The sequence below is a fragment of the Oryzias melastigma genome, linkage group LG22 (assembly GCF_002922805.2).
Source record: "Oryzias melastigma strain HK-1 linkage group LG22, ASM292280v2, whole genome shotgun sequence".
In the NCBI taxonomy this organism is placed as follows: Eukaryota; Metazoa; Chordata; class Actinopteri; order Beloniformes; family Adrianichthyidae; genus Oryzias; species Oryzias melastigma.
Window position 1 is genome coordinate 18,963,293 of NC_050533.1, and position 20,667 is coordinate 18,983,959.

Here is a 20,667-nt window from a genome sequence, read left to right on the forward strand (position 1 = left end):
TGTTCTTTTTAAATTTTTTTTTGCAAAGCATGATCAGAAGTGTTTTTGATGAGTATAGATCGGTAACTGACATTCTTTGGCCCTGCGGGTGAGTCAAGGATGAGGGGACCCTCCGTGTGCGCGGATTCGCGGATAACTCGGGTCCCAAGCCCTGCGAATGCGGGCAAATACTATATATATATATATATATATATATATATATATATATATATATATATATATATATATATACACACAGTATATACACACACACATATTACATTATTGTTTTAAAATGAGTAAAGCAAGCAACCGGTTTCAGGGGTATGATTAAGATTTATTTCCTTTTGAAAATATACCCATAAATTTGTCATATGAAAACAACTATACAACCTTAAACAATTTATCACAACAGGATCACACAAATTTACACCCATATCCCTGCGTTATAAAGAATTGCCCTTAATAATTGTACTGCTTTTTTTCTAAACATTTAAAAACAATGTCAATTCAAAACAAACCAAAAAAATAACAATACAGGAAACCACTATAACTTTCAAAACAACCACCTATTAAATACCTAGAATACCCCCCACCCCCCAGGAAGAATCTGGACACACTAACGTTAAGTGGTGCGATCAAAGAGAAATGAGAGAGGAGGGGGAAACACATAAATCTGTGGAGCTCTACTTGATCGTGCCCAAAGAGGACGTCGGCCAGTAAATCTAAGCCATTGTGTCTAGCCACCATCTTTTTTTATATCATATCGAGGGATTTGTCTGGCAGTAAAATCTAGCCATGATTTATTGTCTTATAAGATGGGTTTAACTTGCTCCGTCTGTGGCTGGAAGCCGTTTTCAGAACAATAAAAAACTGTGGCCACTGTTGTTTGTCACAAAAGAAAAACAAAAAAAAAATAAATGTTTAGCTTAAAACTTAAGAAAGTTCTAGCTTTACCTCCCATTAAATTTATAAAAATTCCCCCAACCCCCACCCCCTAATGTAGAAGTCATTCCTGGGGGACAACGCCCTACATTTAAGGTTATGCAGCATTTCATTAGAATGGAGTATGTATGATTTTGCATACAAACATAGATAAATCTCAGTTTTCATCAAATGTTGTTACAATACTCCTCAAAAAAAATGTTTCAACAATCTTGGAAAAAAATGCTTAGGACCCCAACCATTTGTTTTGACTGTCCCATCCCACGAGAAAGGCAATGCGTGCACATGCACAAAGAGACGCACAAATGCACAGTGGTGCACGCTCACACAGGCCCATGGACACACACACCTCTCACACTGCAGCTATGACGGGTGTTACACAATTAAGTGCGGACATGTTGCAGTGATGACTGCTGCACTGCCACTCACGATGCCCCCTGTCACTCCCAGTGGCTCCCTCCTTCACCTTGATGTCATGGTAAGGTTGAAGATATCATTAGTCATCACATCACCACTGAATCACATGCCTAGTGCAACACTACATCACTCCCATATTGATATGTTGAATATAGTATGATACTCAGTGTACTGTATGAGAACATTATTTCATATAAACACGTCCACGGTTTCATATATCACTTTTATAGTCACATGTCCACTTTATCACTAGATCACCGTCATATTGACACCCACTATAGTAAAACATCACTTTCGTTTGTCACAAATCCACTTTGTTGTGAAAGAAAAATACTTTTTTTTCTTCAGCCGATACACCGTGATTTGTGCATCAGTCCGCTCGAATTTTAAATCATTTTCATGTTGACTCGCCGTGGGCCGCTCGTCTCGGCCACATCTGCAGCTGCCCCGTTGGATTTACGAGGTACATACTCGATGTCAAAGTTGTTCCTGTGGCGTCCTTTCCCGCGGCTCCAGGCAAAGAGCAACAGGAAGCAGAAGACGACCACGCCTAAGAAGGACAGGCAACCCATAGCTGTTGATATGATGATAGTCTTAATGTCTATGGGGACTGTCATGTTGTACAGTACTGTTCCATTCCCCCACGTGCTGTTTGAGTCTGCCAGATAGTTTGAGCTCCGGTTGCTATAGTGAAACCTGTCCGTAAGGCCCATGCTTTTCACATTTAAGGAAGCGGACAGGCTGGCGTTGCCAGCAGGGTTGCTGGCAATACACAAATACTGTCCAGTGTCATGAAGCTCTGCGGCCTTGATCTCCAGTGTTCCGTCTGGCTGGACTTCTACCCTTCCGCTGCTTTTCGTTGTGACGTAACGTCTGTGGGGTGTAATCCAAACCACAGAGGGTCGAGGTGCCCCCTCTGCGGTGCAGCTCAGACGAGCCGGCTGACCCTCATCAGCTACCAGCAGCTGTGTCACGTTGGGCCTAATCCGTGGCTTGGTGCAGGTCATGTACCTGGAGACTAAAGGCTCCTTCAGTTCACGGAGAATTTTCCCCATTAGATGCTTGGGTGCGCTGCACTCAGGCTGCATATCCAGAATCTGCAGAGAAGGAGGCTTGTGGCTACTGAGCAGCCAAAGCATCCGACAGTCGCACACTAATGGGTTTCCACCCAAACAAAGCCTCTGCAAGGTGTCTGGTGAGGCAAACACCGCCCTCTCCAGAGAGTCTAGACGGTTTTGTGATACATCCAGTAGTTGTAGCGATTTAAGGCCCACAAAAGCAAAGGGCTCTATGGAAGCTAGTTGAGCTCCCTGGAGGCGGAGCTCCATCAGGTACGGGAGCTGGCCCAGCACTCCTTGGTGAATGTGCTGGATGCGGCAGTGGGACAGATTGAGGTGTGTGAGGTAGGGCAGATTGGACAGTGCAGCACCGGGGAAGGCAGACAGGTTGGTGTTGGTTATAAACAAGGATGTGAGATTGAGGCCATGCAGTGAGCGGGGTGGCAGTGAGTCAAGCCATAGCCAGTAATCGATTTCCAGATGGCGAAGGCGAGGTAACCTTTTAAAAGAAAAAGGCTTGAGGAAACTAATGCTCAGGTAGCGCATGCGTAGTTCAACAAGATTATGAAGGTGTGCCAAAGCATCAGTGGGGACCACGGTGAGATTGGAGCGCTCTAAAGTCAAACTCTGAAGTCCAAGTAATCCTGTGAAGGCGCGCTGAGAGATAAAAACCAATTCATTGTCACCAACCTCCAGGGATGTTAACCTGCGGAGATCTTGGAAAGCATGATCCAAGAGAACCACAAGTCGATTGTGGCTGAGGTCAAGGTGGGTGAGGTTAGTCAGTCCAGAGAGCACACCGGGAGAAACCAGTTGAAGTACGTTACTGCGGAAACTAAGGGAGCGTAGAGCGAGTTGAAAGCGAAATGAGCCAGGTTCAACCACGCTGATGAGGTTGTCACTTAAATCCAGGTCTTCCAACTGCAGGAATGAAGAGAAGTTGTCCGGCGTGATAGCGCGCAGCTTGTTCTTGCTGAGGTCCAGCATTCGTGTCTCGATGGGGATGCCTTCGGGGATGCTGGGCAGGCGTTTGCGGTGGCAGCTGACCGACTTAGTCTGGGGAGAACACTCGCACCGAGCCGGGCAGCTCAGGGCTGAGTTCAGCAGAAGAAGGAGTAGCAAAGCCCCGCCCAGGAAAAGGTGGCGGCGGTGCGGGGCCGGATGTCTCATGTCTCTTTTACCCGCGTTGCCCTCTGTCACGGCACAACTTCTCTCCCATACGCAGCACCATCACGAACAAGCCCTACAAGACACAAAACATGAACGAGAAATTAGTTAAGCCTTTAGCTCAGGTTGTCTGCACCTCCCCCTCAACCTTCGTACATTCTGAACCTCTTACACTTTCTGCCAACTTAAACTGCCAAGTCTTTTCTCCTATTTTAATGAGCTGTAGCTTTTCCCAGCAAAGTGGATGTAATGGAATTTAAGTCGCAGCAAGGTGACACAAAGCAAGAAATAAAAATATCAGCTGCAGAAAAATGTGATCGTTCATCACAGCGTCGGAACAAAAGGTTGCAGGCTAAGTGGGGATGTTTTACGAGGATGGAGGATGTTTCAGGCTGATGGCGAGAAATGACCCTCGGGATATTGCTGTGAGGCGAAATGCCCGAGTGGATTTGTCGGTGCAGAGAGTGTGTGACAGTTCTGCATCACGGATAAATAAGGGTGCGTGTTTGTGTGTTGCTAAGGGGGTGTGGTAGGGACTGGAGGAAAACAAAAAAAAGTGTTACAAGTAAAACACAAACTAAATAGGAAATGATGTGACAGCTTGAGCTCCCCGCCATAATTGAACCCACAGAGTTTACGGCATGTTTGCCAGCAAACACAACCCCTTCCGGATATATTGAATCAAATATATATCAACAAGTAATTAACATAATGAGTTGTCTCATTCAGTCACTAATCTACTTCTGTAAGTCTAACTATACATATTCATCTATTTATATATTTTTAACATTTATGGATTTTTTTCCAGATATGACAAAATGTATTTTCTCTATACATTTAATTTAATCGATCTGATAATTACATTATATTTAGAAATTATGCTCTGTGAACATAAGGGTATTAATGTCTACAATCTGCACATGGTTAGCAGTTGTTTTCTCCATAATTTCTTCCTCGTTTACACTGAGGCGGAACTTCAGCCCTCAGCCAGTGAACAAGGGGTTTATAGAGGAAAAGAAGCAATAACTGCAGGGTAATGAGACAGCTGTGGAGTTTAATTGTACAACATTATGGTCTCACAGAGCTGAGCATCTCCACCACACGGAAAGACACAGCCCTTAACACGAAAACACCTTCCAGCAGCTACAGGTTGTTGAATTGACAGATTGGATGTGTAGACAGAAAGCCGCACCATAATTGCCTCATTACCCGAAAAATCTGCATTCCGCTCATGGCTACCTTTGCCGATTAGGAGTGCAAAGCAGAAGACACATGTGGGATCAGTGGAAATGTTAATGCGCTACGGAAAAAGAGAAAATGCCAGATATTGAGAAAGGCACCTTTAAAAAGCTTTTCCAGCGCTTGCAGAGCTCCAAAACCTTGCAGACGACGAGCACAGATGCGCACATCTGGCTTTGATAACAAAAGTGAGTGACATTCAGAAACTAAGCTGAGATGAGGCGGAAGGAGCGGCGTGCGCTCACCCTTCCTCATTCCCACAGCACTTACCCATCTACCCGGCTCATCAGCTGCACCGCATGCACCTCCACATCGCTCCCTGTCTCCGTCTAGCCTTCCTAACGCTCTTTTATCTTGTAGTCTTCCCGTGCGAACATCTCCCCCCCAACTCCTTCTCTCTCCACGATCCTCTTGCCTGGCCAGGCGAAAGATCCAGTCCGTTCATCAGTCCCCGCAGACTGGGGTTTTTATCGATCGCAGCGCAGACACATCAGATGCCAGCAATGTAGCCTTTAACAAAGAGCAGGCCGTTGCCACAGCAACTACAAACCCTTACTCCCATCCGCGCTGTGTAGTGTGCCAATCAAATCAATGGCAAAAAAGGAATAGAGGACGAAAAACAACTCATTTGTGTTTTCAAGTTTTTGTGATTGCCTTGAGAAATTCACTTTATTCAGAGAAAGTCACTCTGGTGATATGGAGCACCTACTTTTAGGTGCTGTCAAGCACATAGCCTTGCTATTTGTTGACCTGTCTTGTCACCCATCCGTCCCATTCTCTGGTAACTATTTGTGTCTCTCTACCTTATTATCCATCCACTTTGCCACTTCTGTCTTTGTGTATTTATCAATCTGCCTTCACCTGTCAGCCCCGCTTCCTCCCTGCCTCTCTGTTCAATAATTACACTCCAGTTGTCTGGTGCTGCAGTGGACAGCAGGGCTGGCGATGTGTTGGAGAGTGACGTCTCAGGCAGCGAGCCACGGCGAGGTAGTTTACATCATCGTAAAACCCCCTACCACCACCTTGCGTGTCGTTCCAGCTCATTTTCAATAAAGCGTATTGGCAGTTTCTCAGCTTTCTCCATAATGAAACTTCACAACTTCAGAAAAAAAGAGGCTTTTTAATTCTCTAATGCAGAAGAACAGTATTTCATTAAAAAGCTTTAAAGACTTTTTTGTCACTTTAAGAATGAGAAGAGAAAGATTAAAAATAAAAGACTAAACTTGCTTTTATCCTCACCAACAGCAAGACTAAATTCCACCTAATTGCTTACTTTAACATATAGTTATAATTTACATATTTAGGAATTAGCACCAAATAATGAAATCAGACTGATAAAAATAAATTTAGAAATTTAGAAACAGAAATACGGCTGCATCAAAGTCTTTGTTCTCACATTAATCTTTTAGCGTGTTTAGCTAACTGGCTGTACCATTTACTGTATATAAGAACTGGACTGATACTTTTGTTCTTGTTAATCCTAATGTATTTTTTATGATAGTTTTGTTGTAGCACAAGTTTTTTAAGTTATGAACTGATCAATCAAATTTCTCAAAAAAAAAGTATCAAAACGTTCGAAGCGTTTGACAGATTCTCTTGAGTCCACCATCTGAGAAAGGGGTGTGGCCTTCTAACATGCTCACTCCTGATTGGAGAGAGTGGTTGCCAACAAAATGTGGGGTCAGATCATCTTTGACCAATCAACTCTTACTGATGATTTCTGGTTCCAACATGGCGACGGATTGTAAAAAAATAACAACTGAATTGACTTAATTTTGTTGGAACCAGAATTAAGTCATTTTTTCATGAATGATGTCACATTCGCTCAATCCAGCTCTCCTATACGGTCAGTGGGATATACTATTCTTGAATAACCAATCAGAAAGAACAAAATATTGCAAAATGACTACAAAAAGTTAGTTTTAGAACTCTAAAAGTGAAAAGTTTAGGTTTACCCTTAATATTCGTAATCTGGAGTTAAAAACGTTTACAATTTTTCAAATAGCCTGCTTCAAAAAAATGTATAAGCTCAAGTATTTGTATAATTTGTGGCATCTTTGTTTATTTGCAGTTGGGTGACCTAAGAAAACCCCTTAATTGTCCCTCTCAAGTGGCCGTACAAAGTGCTCAACAGTCAAAATGGCCGTGCTACTTTAGCACGGGGTTTTCTGACGTAAAAGCATTTTCAGAGATTTAAACTGCAAGTCTTTTGAAAGTATTGTAAGAATCTTGACTTTGTTGTAATGAATTATCCATGTGAATTTAGAAATGTCAGAGATGTCGGGAGCATGAATCTTTGACAAGACATTAGCATACTAGCTTAATAGCTTAGAAGAAAATATTTTGGAGCTTTTTCTTTGGAAGATAAGTGTGTAATCTTTATTTAACCGAAAATGTCAAGAACATTTTTCCATTAAAGTGACAATTCAAGCAGTTTCTTAGTACTTTAGCTTAAAAAAAGGCTAACAATCGACCAATGTGTTTGTAATATGTTCTTGTTGAATTTTTATTTATGATAGAGGACATATGTAAAGAAAAATAAGATTAAAATTGTATTTTTTTATTTAAACCTTTAAAAAAGGAACAGTACAAAAAAATCCTCTAAAATAGAAATAGCTGAGATTACTTTTTTATTGAACTATCATCTTCAAATGCATTAAGAGACCTTTTCTAATTTCAGTTTGACTCTGCACTAAAAGTGGCCACTTTAGAGCTGTGGTGCCCACAGTATAACCCCGGTTTGACTCCTGCAGAGCATTTACAGGTCTGTAGAGACAGCTCCTCGCTCCATCTGAGAGCTTAAATATCCTTCAGAAACACTTGGGCGGAAAACATTCATGGAATCCAAGTACAGGTTTCTTGGAAAACTCATCAGCTTGAGAGTTTTTAAATTTGGTTCTGAATTGGCTTAAATCACTGCAAAAAAGTAGCTGGAGGGTAGAACACAACACAAAACATAGATAAGCAAGAGATAAAGGAGGATGTGGATGACAAAATGACAAAAGCAGCACAGAGAAGATTAGATAAAGCCCTCCTTTTCCTTAATCTGACAGTGATTTCTTAACAGAGTGAAGCTTAAAAAACTGATTAAAGCTCTTCTACGAGATCCCAGTAATGCTTCAGCAATTATTGGTGATTTAAATCTGTGAAGATTCCCATTAACACTTTTCATTTTTACACCACAAACCAAATTTACGATCTTTGTTAGGCACAAAGTGAATATGCGAGCGGCTGAGAAAGGCTTGATTGGACTGTGTCACTAGATTTTTAAAGCTGCTTTAAAATTGAGTTACATTATCGACGACCAAGAAAGCAACTTCAAATTGACAATAAACGTCATTGACAGAATGCAAGCAGGACACCTGCTCCAGCGTAGAAAGTAAATCAATCCCTTTTTTGTGCACTATTAGTATTTTATGTAGTTGTAAAATAAATGGAGGTTGGTGTGCAACAATTAAATTTATATGATGGTGGTGCAGAGCAATTTTTACGTAAATCCATTTGCCTCCTGTCAGACTTCAATATGAGCTCCGGATTCATTTATAGAACAGTAATTGTTCTGCATCTCGCTACTCGGAGAACAGCTTTATTGCATACTTTACATATGTTTTCCTGCTATATAGGGGAAATATAAAGGTTGTATAGACCTGCATGTGTCACTTTGAATCACTGGGAACATCCGGCAGAGCGTGTTTTTAATTTGTCTTATTGTTTCTTCTGTTGTTCTGCTTTTATTTTTTTCACATCTTAATAATGTTGTTATTTCATACGCCAGAGTCCTTGGCTGCTGATTATTTTGAAATGGTAAACAAAACACACTGCACGGAAATCTGTCTGAAAGCAATGAAGGGATATATGAACATTTTTCATTTTGTGCTCAACACGATTTAAATTATGATATACTTCTTAAAGACCCTCTCCAATGAAAATTGTGTTTTTAACATTTTTTTGCGACATTTTTTTGGAGGACATATAAAAGAACAACTAATCTTTAAATTTAATTTCTGCGTTTTTCTTTATTCTAATAGTTGTGAATCAGGAGCAGATGAAAATTGTGGAAAAAAGGTTATCTTGTGACAAAAAGCAACGGGGGAGGGGCAGGGTGGGTGGAGTTGCAACACACAAATGGTTCCGCCCACTTTTCAGAGAAGTACTGCCCCCCTGCCCCTATATTAACAAAAGTTCTATTAATTAGTTCTATTAAAGTATTAATTGTGATTTATATCAAATTGAAATTGATGGTTAAATTTATAAAAAAATATATCATTTGAAATAAATTTATGATTTTAAATTAAAAGAAATGACAGAATTTTTGTTAATTAATCCTACTTTTCATTTTTTTGTTTTTTCTCTGTTTTGGCTAAAAAAAGTATAATAATAATAAAATATGTGTTTTGGGGTGCTTAGAAAAGACTTCCAAGTCCTGAGATGTGTAAAGCAAAAAGCACCACATCTAAAAAGATCTCCTTTTATCATATCCAGAGCTCTGTGTAATGATAATTTGCTCACCACAAATACTAACAAGTCAAATGCATGTTCTACACTGGGAATTGTCTCTCTTTGCACTCTCCGTTCTGCAGAGAACCAAATGTCAGCGGAGTTTGCTGTTGGGATTTGGAAGTTGAGATGAGTTCTTCTGGGCTAATTAGAGCTTGTGCATTCAAACTCTGCCAATTAAGCCGCTTCTTTCTGCTTCACTGGTCACGTTTCCTCTGAAGCGGTGGCCCGTTGAGCCGTCACCAGCATATCCGGATCCTCTGCCGCCATGAAGCCCTTTTGTCTGTCTGGATTCTGTGCTTTTCACAGGTGCACAAGTGATGTGGCTTTATCCTGGAGGACGTTGGTTTTAAAAAAGTCTGGATCCTAACGTTGGTAGGGGTTGCTGGAGTGGACAGAGGAAGGGGTCGGTGGGAGTGCGGCGCAACCTCACCGATGTTGATGTATGACAGTCTCAGCGCTGTTTGAACGGCACCTGACGGTTTGTCATTCTGATATATTTGTTGTCATTCTGCAACGTTAATACATGCTAATTTAAACAAAATCGTTCTTTGTTTGACCACATGGTGGCAGTATCGACACCCCCATGTTGGACTCCTTCCAGCTATACAGTGATGCAGAAGTTTTTCTGCTTGGCTGATTAAACCAGCATCATCACTGCTGCAGAAAAGCATTTTTGATTGAGACATTTAAAAGGAGAATGGCAAAGATTTGAACCTAAAAATGTGATATAATAAAGTGTTTCCAACAAGTGAAAAGTATAAAAGCTCAAAATTATAACCAAAAATTATGTAATAATATAGTAACTCAAGACTTTTAAACAGAATAGGCACATTTTCCCATCCCCATGAATCTAAAAATAAGGTAATTTTCTAGAAAATCATCAATATTGTCAGCACCCTTCTAGAAAAATGAATCTCAGCTCTCAAAACAACAACACCTAAACTTTGTTCACTAAGAATCAAAAATCTGTTAGTATGGTGGTCCTGAAGTGCAAATCACTCCAAGGCATTACTCAGACGTAAAAATCAAAAAAAGAAACACAAATAACAAACAAACATTACATTTTGGAAATAAAAACAAGATTTCAGAAACACATTTCCAAAAAAAGTGGAAAAAAAAAGCTTCAGAAAGCAAATCAAATTTCAGAATTCAAAATGAAATGCTAAAAAACATGGCCGCCTTCTATCAAGTAAATGCACAGAATTCTGGTCAGCAAACGCGGCGATTGCAGGCAGCACTGGCCCGCTTCGATCTGCGGGTATTTAGAAGGGTCCGGCACCACCTTCTATCACCTTGACTGTGACCCAGCCCGTGTCGGAGGCGCTGTCAGGGGTGGTACCGCCGATCAGAGGCATTCTTTTCTGGAAAATATATATATTTTTAAAAGGGATGAGTGTTCTAAAAGCGCTTATTTAGACTTTTTTATATTAATTATCTGGGAAATCTGTTTAAGAAAGTGGGCAAATGGCAAGTTTCACCAGATAAAATTCACAATCAAAGTTTAAAACGGCTGATAAGAAAACTCAGATGTCCAAGAATTGTAGTAGAATTTAAATGTACGTTCCCTCACGAACAAATCTGAGACGTGAAATAAGTCTCACCACAGATTCGTGCGTGCGGTTTTGTGTGGTAAGATTTGCGTGTAATTAGTTGCAGGATGTTGTAATTTTAATTTGTGCATGTGTAAATTGCATTTCGTATTTTTTTAATTTTATAATTTTTTACTTTTTCTTGCACAAAATGTATTATATGAGTTGCAAATCAAGAATATGCACACACAAATCCTAATTTACGCACAAATCAAGAATTACACACTCACAAATCGGAGTGAGTCTATTTTCTCTCAGTACGATTCAACCTGTAGAGGGAAGTACAGCAGTTGTTTTGACTATATTTTTAAGAGTTTATTTTAATTTGTCAAAAATGTGTCAAAAACCAACAGACAGCAGTTTTAAAGCCCCATTTATAGAGGTCAACAGGCAATAAAACTGGATTTAGGGTTTGGTTACCCTTTAAAGACCCATTGGAAAAACTCAAACGTCATCATCCAAACAGTGACGTCCCATTTCTTTTTGATGTTTGTAAATTACTTTTGTTTTATTACACGTTTCCTTTAAACATTTTGGTTTCTGGATATTGTTTTTGATTTCTAAAATGGCATTTTCTTTTTTTTTTAATTACTGATTGTGTTTTTTTTTACACTGTCGTCATGTTTTTAAACACATTTTTGGGTTGAGTGATTTATTAATGTGATTTGAACTTCAGGGCCACCGTAGTTAAGGATATACCGAGGCTTTCTAGGAATTTAAAAATTTAAGCAAACATGAAATATAAAGCAGGTAGCAGAGAGATGAGCACGATTCATGATGGATCTACCTTTTTCAATATTAGACACACGAGCTCTGCAGGGAGGCCAGTCGAGCTCAGACTTCCAGCGTCTATAAAGCCATGCTGCTGTAAGTCGTGCAGAATGAGGCTCGGAATTGTGCTCCTGAGAGGAGAAACAGACCTCCCAGGCAAAAACATGTCTTGCTGGTAGCAAGACCCACTTCAATTAGCAATTCTGCATCGGTGATACCTTCATAGACACACAAACCACTAACGTAATAATTACTCATACCCCCGAATGCCAAAGAGGATTTTTTTTCTAACATATTTTAATAATAACAGCTAGAAAATGTTGGATATTTTTCACTTAATTAAAAAAAAAACTTATTTTAAAACAACAAATACTGGCTTTGTGCCATTCCACGCTGCAGTGTTCTCCACTTTTTAGAGTTCATCTAAAAAGGAAAAAACGAATAAATGTAATGAATGTAAGTCTCTGCAGCAAAACAAAATGTGAAACCCTTCCCTGCCAGTCCTTTGAGGGAACAGACGCCATAAGCTGATGAGCCATCTGGGAAGTTATTGTTGCAAAGTGTTTGGCCACGGACAGACACTTTAAAAAAAATGTCGGGGGAAATGATTGGGTCGAAGGCTGGATTTGTGTCATCAATCACAGACAAACTGCAACCAATTAGAGAAATTAAGCAGATTCATGAGAAATGACAGAAATACGCAGAATGCAAAAACTATATTTCATGTGTAGTTGCACAAAAAAATACAGCTTTTTACTTAAAAAATAATCTTATTCTGAAAAGTGAAACAACCTTTTGCTTTCTTGAAAATCCATTTTAAATTTTAATCTGTGAGAAGCAACATGATTAAATAAACAGCCTGATTACTCAGTAAGTCTATATGGATTTTAAAGGATGAGGCAGGCAACTACAGGAGCAGACTAGTAGATTTCAAAGATGTTAACACTGATAGGATAAACAAAAAAAAAAACCATTTGTTATTAGTGGTAATTTTGACATAAAGCCTTAGCAGATTGTTTTTGTTTGCAAGTGTAAGAAGCTCAATTAGCTCAAGTGAAACAACTGGTAGCTCTGAGTCACCATATGGACTGACATTGTTGGAGCTCCAAGAACAGAGTGAGTACTTCTAATCCTTGAAAGCTGCTCACACATAAGGTGCAATTTAACCAAGAATTTACCAAAAAGTCAGATCAATTTCTACCTTTTATACTATAGTGACACTTATATTTGATAATATAGTCACATGCATCCCTACAGGGGTTCACCGGTACCTGTACGCTACCTACAGTTGGAGGTGACTAGGTGTGAAATATCAAAGAAGTGTAAATGTTTCAGAGCTCTATTCTGATATTTGGAAGACTTGGTGTCATATAGTCCCATCCAGGTAAAAACTACAATTAATAATTTCTCTGACATTATCACTTTTCAAATGGTTGGCTCTCCCTTAAGTTAAAAAGGACGCAACCCATAGGTCACTATCACATCCAAGTCCCTGGTCAAAGTTCAACCTGATTTAACTTTCAACGTAGAGCCTAAAAACGGGAGTTAATGGATGCGATTCATTCGGCAGAGGTGTCAGGTTTCAATGTTACATCAATGTATAAACATAATCTAAGGTCTTGCAGCACGATTTGGCACGCCAACCAATCATGGACTGGGGACATGACATTTTCAGTGACTAGATTGAAATGTGGAAATAAAGACATGGCTGCTCGATGTGAGGATTTTCGTCCTGAGCTTCCATCCATTTTCTTAACCCGCTAGAGCTGCGGGGTTGTTGGAGACTGTTCTGGTTACTATTAGATGAAGGTTGGATACTCCCTAGACAGGTCGCCACGCTGTCACAGAGCCCAAAGAGCTGGAGCAATCGCACCTGCTACGCTAGCCAGCTGCCTGGCGGACTGCGTAGCAAGCTCCACTGGACAAGGTCCAACAGAGCAAGAGAGATTCTTGCCATGGCTGCCGGTCCCTGGGCGGTGAAGCTTGCTATGATGGCTGCCTGTCCAATGGAGAGCTGTCAAGCGGGCGCAGATACTCCAGCTCCATAGGGTTATGATGTTTCCTCCAGTTTTAATTTTCCCCTCTTGAGTTATTTCTCAAACTGGGCCAGAGACAGACGGAAATTATGTTTAAAACGGCTGTCAGGCGCATCTTCCACTGGGAGAGACTCTGAATGATCTGGTGAACCCAGACATGGCCATGTGGTTGCCGGCACCTCTATAGAGCCCTCCAAAACATATAAACCCAAGCTACTCGATCAATATCATCCACATTTTCCATGACGGGGCAACAAATGAAGTCCAAAGAGGACTCCTTGGTGGTTGCTCCTCGACAAGGCGTCGAGCAGTAAGTTTGACAGGCGTCAAAAGAGAGGCGGCAGATGCGAATTTGATGCACAAATCGCGTCTAGTGTGAATGCACCATGAAACATGCATAGCTACACGGAAGCCTGAAACACATGTTTAGGTAGAGTTTCATTAAAAGCGACCACTTGAATGTGTGTTTTTGAAGGCTCCACGCTTTGCTCTGCTAGCTAGACAAGCGGTCTACGACCTCAATATTTTCTGCAGGCCACTTGCCTGTTCCATACAGGTTTGCCCATTTTTTTGCCAGCAGAAAGCTAGTTTCCATCCGTAAGGAAAATTGTGGCAAAAGCTTGAGTAGTTTATCTTTATTTTGCTGTATTCAACTGAGGACTGTCCGTTTTATAGATATCAGCGAAGTAAAAATATTGCAGGGTTTGATTTTGCTAAACTTATGATATGACAATATGACAATGATTTAAACCACAGTTTTTGTAAATGACAAATGATAGTTCTTTCTTGCTTTACAGAAAAAGGGTCACATCAGACCACATAAGAACAGAGGCTTTACAGGTGTGTGACATCAGTAAAATGAATGAATTTACCAGGAAAATGTTATTTTTTACATGCTTTACGTTCATTTTTTATGTTGTTTAGTCAAAATACAACATAAAACTATGATATTTCCAATGTTTAATGATTTTACACATACAGAGTTTTTGTACCCCTTTTTTTAAACTATTTTTTTCTAAAATGTTGCATTCCTTTGCCAGCAGGGTGCACCACAGAGCCCTCTGTATCACTCCTTCCAGTCAATCAAATCATCTGACTGATCTCCAAATTGATTTTGTGTCAGTCAACCACAACCGTTGCGAACGTCAGGCCAGCCCACCCCTGAATGTTAACACAGACATGATGTGTTAACATTCAGGGGTGGGCTGACCTGATGTTTTATGAGCAGCCGTGGTTGACTGAGCTCTTAGAACGCTAATTTGCTCTAAACAGCTTAAATGTAATGTTGACTGACCCAATGGATTTTATTGCAAACATGTCATCATAGGAGTCTCGAAAGCATCCAGCTGCCGAGCAAAGTCAGCTAAACTGTAAAGGACGCAAATGCTGCAAAGCATGTCTGCTAAAGTTGGCCAGATTAGTCCAAAGTCAATTCACTTCCTTTCAAAGCTACTGAACAATCCACACTTTTTTTCCAAATTCTTCCTTTTTACAGCTAAATGTTGTGCAGCTGCATCCGCACGCATGCTAAGAAAACACTGGCCAAGAACACAAAAAAGGGATATCTAGTTGCAAAAAGAGGCAGCAGACTGAGACGTGAGTGGGATTATTCATGAGTGACAGCAGAGGCTTCCTCACACCAGACTCATTGTTGCACAAAGAAACAAAAGCATGACGACACAACCAGTAGTCTCTACAATTTTCTGCTGGACTAAACGTCTCTCCCAGTAGAAAAGGTGTTCACATTGTTGGACTCGACCCATTTCAAAGCATCTGTATTGTTTAGTAGTTATGTAATGAATTGTTTCGGGGTCTGTGTGTTCAATTAGAGCTCTCCTCTTGAATTCTTAGCAGACGGGGATGGTGGTTGTTCTTGAGGAATGAGTTTAAACGGCATTAAGAGAACAGGGAGGCTTTATCACCTGTGCTTGCTGTGTCTAAATGGAAATGCAACATTAAAATACAACATTAAGGAAAATGAAAAGTCTATAAAAACGTGACTGAGATGATAAAACTGTTCAGGAATGTGCCTTGGAATGTGCTTCATGCACCTCAGAAATGCTTGTTTTTAATCAGAAGTCAGTGAAAATTTACATAACAGGGAAATAAAACGAATAAATGAATGACTTACCAAGTCGTTTATGACTTAAGGGCTTCTTTGAAAAATATTTTTTAATCCCAACAGGACTTCCCTGGTTAAATAAAGGTAAATAAAGTAAATTAACTAGTTTCTAATAATACGTCCTTTCCGTCCAGCTACAGTATTTACATTAAAACATTGGAAATGTGACTATATGTTTTTATATGACTATGAAAATTCACTTTTTTTGTTATTTTTGAGAGTTTAATCTTGTTGCGTCAAGAAGCTTGAGGATATATTATGTATTTTATTGAATGTATGCGTGCTGTATTGCTTGACTCTGCTTTTAGTTACACTGGCAAAGGAAGTTTTGTTACCGGAAAAAATGAAGAAATTTCAATAAAATGTGATGTGATGAAACGCGAAACATTTGAAACAAATTGCATAAGATTAGATTAGATTGGATTTTGGCTCAATTTGAATCAAATTAACTCAGTTTAATTTGTTTTGTATCAATATGATTACATTTAAATTGATCTGATTTGAGTCTAATTGCCTACGATTGGATTGGATTTAAATCAAATCCAATCAAGTTAATTTTTTTTTAATTTGGATCAATTTAATTTAATTTAATCTAAATTAATTTAATTTAAATTGAATTGAATTTAAATTGATTTTAATTACATAGAATTGGATTTTATTTTGACTTTATTTGAATCAAATTGACTCAGTTCAATTTTATTTGATTGGATCAATTTTATTTAGGTTAATTTGATTTGATTTTGACTTGATTTAAATCAAATTGACGAGTACCTTTTTTAAATTTAGATTAATTGAATTGAATTCCATTCAAATTAAATTTGAATGGAATTGATTTGAATTACATTGGCTTGGATTTGATTTTGACTTGATTTGAATTGAACTGACTCGGTTCAATTTTATTTGATTTGTATCAATTTGATTAAATGTGATTTGGTTTAATTTGATTGATTCGATTCGATTTGATTTTGACTCGATATGAATTAAATTAACTGAGTTCAATTTAATTTCATTTCGATTCATCTGATTTAATTTGATTTAGTTTAATTTAATTTGATCTGATTATGAATCAAATTGACTCAGTTCAATTTTATTTAGTTTGATTGTATTTATGACACATTTTAGCATCAAAACAATTAATGCATCTGTTAAGAGCGTTAAATCCACCAGCATCCGTAGAAAAACGATTCACAACTGTCTTGAACAAAAAAAAATAAAAAATAAAAAATCAGACCAAGCCTCAGCGTTCAAAGAGAAACAAATAACGTTTTAATATTTCACAACTTCCCTTACGTTTTCACCTGCTTTGGCCTTATACCTGCCTTTAAAGTTATTTTTCCTCAATGGAAGTGGATTTCTGTATCCAAACAGACATCATACCTGCTCTGCTCACCCTCATGATCAATACATGGATGAGACCTCTAACGTATAAACAGAAATCCACAATTTTCCTGTTCTCTTTAGATAACATCTGAACAGCCAGCAGTCATAAAACACCAAAGAGGTGTTGTGAGTTCTCTTCTTTAAAGCAGACGCAGCTCCTCAAAGTAAGCACATTCTCAACAACCAACACACTTGTGGCCCCTAAAAAATTGACAGACTTCATACCTTGCCAACTGTTTGGCTTTAGCTTTTAGGAAGACTTTAGGAGAACCTTCACGCCGTCCATCTCTGTGCTCCGTCAGAAGCGTTTCAAAAGGGAAAATGTTCAAAATTGAACTAACAATTCTGAACGTTGGATGTTACTGACATGGAAACCTTCATATTTAACTAGAAACATATGAACTTAAAAAAATAAGGTCCCTCAAACATGTAAAGTATTGACAGAATATTCAAATTTGAAAGAATGAAGATCTTCCTAAAACCTGGGTTTTACACACAAAATACAAATAGATAAGTTGGGGGATTTAGTAAGTTTTTGCTAACAGAAAGAACCTGTCTCAAATTTGATCCACACATTTTTAAAATGAAGAAACTGTATTATAAAAAAATAATTCTCAACATTTTTTATTATTTAAATACAGTAAGATGTCATTAAAAAGCTTAATAACAATAGATGAGTTTTTACCATAAAGCGTTGAAAAACCTTTTCTTGTCAAATGTATTTTTTGGAATTTAAGGAGGCAGCCATTTTGAAATGAACAGAAAAAGCCTTTCTACTGCCCCTAGTGGAATGATGATGAACTGTAGGGCAGAAAACAAGTTAATCATAATGGGTTTCTAAGAAAACTTTGTAAAATTCTAATATAGGGACCTCAGAAATACATGTATCAAATACAATACAAATGGTTATAGGGTTAAAACAAAAATAAAATATTCCTTAAAAACAAATAAAACCCATTTCAGTCAAATTTAGTCTCCATAAATTGTAGTTTTCTTATAACATTAAGGCAGCAGTTAAAATTATTATTTTTGTAGCTTAAAGTTGACCCCTTCTTTTACTGATTATCTAAGCAAAAACAAATTCTGCAAAATATGTATCTTAAATACATACAATATGCTTCTATATTTTTTCCTGGTTTCGTAATCTTTGAAACAATATTTCATCTTAGAGACCTCACTGATAGCAGTGTTAAAATCCTACAGTCAGAAATAACCACTCATTCCATTTTCACTAAATGGAATGCTGATATTTTCTGCCGCGTTTGTGCCCCATGTGTTTGGTGGAGTGCCTGATCTTTTACTCCATCTCTCCTTCCAGTTGTCGCTTATAGATCAGTGTTACTTGAAGGACAAGCACTATATTCAGTTTCTGTCTAATTTTAGTATCTGGAGGTGGAACTCATCCATTTTTCATGAAGCATGTAAACCGCCACTGATAGGCCTTCCTCCAAAGGCAATTTTAATATTTTTTGTTTCACCGCAGTTTATCCCAACCCCTAATGTAATATGTAATATGATTTGCTGCAAGTCCTAAAAAATATGAATGGAAATGGCTTTATTAGTTCCAAGTTTTAGCAGGTTGCATTATATCCATACGGGGCTTAGTGCAGCTGTGGCAAGGGTCAGGATTATCTTCAGCTTAGCTTGTGTGAAAGCTCAACAACCATATTAAAACCAGTCCAGGCAGCAGCGCAGAGTGCACGACTGGAGGAAATCTTCGACCACAGTCACATGTGACTGAAGATAGAAAGGAAGCGATGCAACAAACTTCAAAACTTTAAGTCAGTTAATAAAAAACTCTCAAATCTGTAATCAAAGTAAGAGATGACGCACTTGTGTGGAGCAATATAAAGATCAGAAACACCATAAAACTCACTCAAGGACACAAAATTGTCAGTGTACATTAAATAAAACTACATTTCTCATAACCCTTGTGTTTCAGGTAAAAAAAGAGAATTCTGCAACTGTGTTTCTTTTGGATATTTCTAACTTAAACGACTAATATCCAGAAAACTTTCTAAATGCCAAAATAAAATGTGAGTTGAAAGATGAGAAAAAATATATATTTTGCACCGAAGGGAAAAAAAAATCATGATAAAATCTTATTTTTTCCACTGGTAAAGTAGTGCAGGAAATGTTATATACTTATATATTGCTTTACTACTCTCTTAAAAGGCCCAAAGCGCTTTACAGTCACTGCTCTGTTTACTCACTGATGGCGGCACCGCTGCAGAACCAATGTGGGTTCAGTTTCTTGCCCAAGGACACTTCGACACATGGGCTGGTAGGTTTACTTGGTATAAGTTATTCCAAGAGATCAAACAAGTGGTTCATCATTAATACAGTGTTCACAAGAGTCAAGTAATCCAACATTAGATGCAAGTTGTCTGAAGACATACTAAAACATATCTAAATTGGGCTGGCATTCAGAACAACTTGATCTACTTTTGATGTTTTTTTTAAACCAACAAAACTTTTTGGACAATTTGTACAACAAAATAAAACATAAAAATGCCCCAAAATTGCCTATTAAACACAGTCTTCCTTTATTCTACACACGCAAACAATTCCTAATGATAATGACAATTTGATGACACTGCTTTCTTTCTCCTCAAATTTAATTATTTGATGCATTACTAAGTAGAGTTTAAAAACTGGCAGTAAAACAAATCCTTATTTGAGCTAAAATATGTTCTTTAAAAAGCTTTTTTCTTAATCATCAGATCTTACACAAACTTTCTAAGGTGTAGTTTCGAAAAAAAAGGGGAAAAGAAAGGTCTTGCTCCATCAAGTGGAGCATTACTTACAATTACTTTGCCTGTGACAGGGCCAGTGGGACTACTCTGACTAAGTGGAATGGTTTCTATTTAAAACCACAAAGTTTTTAGGCACTTTAGCATTTGGAAAGACCAGATCTGTGGCAGCAAACATGTCTTCATGAGGGGTATTTTTTAAAGCAATGCACATTATTTGAGCAGATGTACTTTGACTAGACAAAGATTTAAAACATGTGTAAAAAATAACAAAGAATTTAGATTTTTTTTTGTTACTTTTAATCTTTTAACTGTCATTGGTAGAGAAATACTACTATTTCTTGAACATGGAGGTAGTCATATCCAATTTAATCTCACAATCACAATAAATACTGACATTCAGACATATTACTAGAGTGTTTTTTCTTTCCCCAAAAAAGAATGCTTTATACCAATTGTATGCAATGGAGGTGAGAGTCTGATAATTTAGTGGTCCTATTAAATTCTAGGAAACCTGCAGATGGACATTTGCAGGCTTCAGTTTCAACAAACAGAATATAAATTGCTTATTTGTGAGCTACGCATGTGCCAGTTGGGTTTGGATGGAGCCAAGCTTGCTGTTTATGTTGAGCTATACCCCTAATAGATTTCACATAAGTGGTTCCCTTAAGTTTCCCTAAATGTCAGGCCATTATTTTGACTTTTCACTGT

General features: G+C 38.4%; 1 protein-coding gene across 2 annotated transcripts in view; it reads right to left on the reverse strand.

The window, feature by feature from the left end:
- Positions 1-295: 295 nt before the first annotated feature.
- Positions 296-20,667, reverse strand: part of lingo2b (leucine rich repeat and Ig domain containing 2b) — a 55,039-nt gene continuing 34,667 nt past the window's right edge. Inside the window, exons 1-2 of one of the 2 annotated variants that reach the window (XM_024277074.2) lie at positions 5,076-5,325; positions 296-3,642 (exon numbers count right to left, since the gene is read on the reverse strand). In XM_024277074.2, the coding sequence (XP_024132842.1) occupies positions 1,728-3,569 (1,842 nt within the window). In that variant the 5' untranslated portion in view covers positions 3,570-3,642; positions 5,076-5,325 and the 3' untranslated portion in view covers positions 296-1,727. Of the gene's footprint in view, positions 3,643-5,075; positions 5,326-20,667 lie in introns of those variants that run through there. The other variant, XM_024277065.2, reaches the window with a different exon arrangement.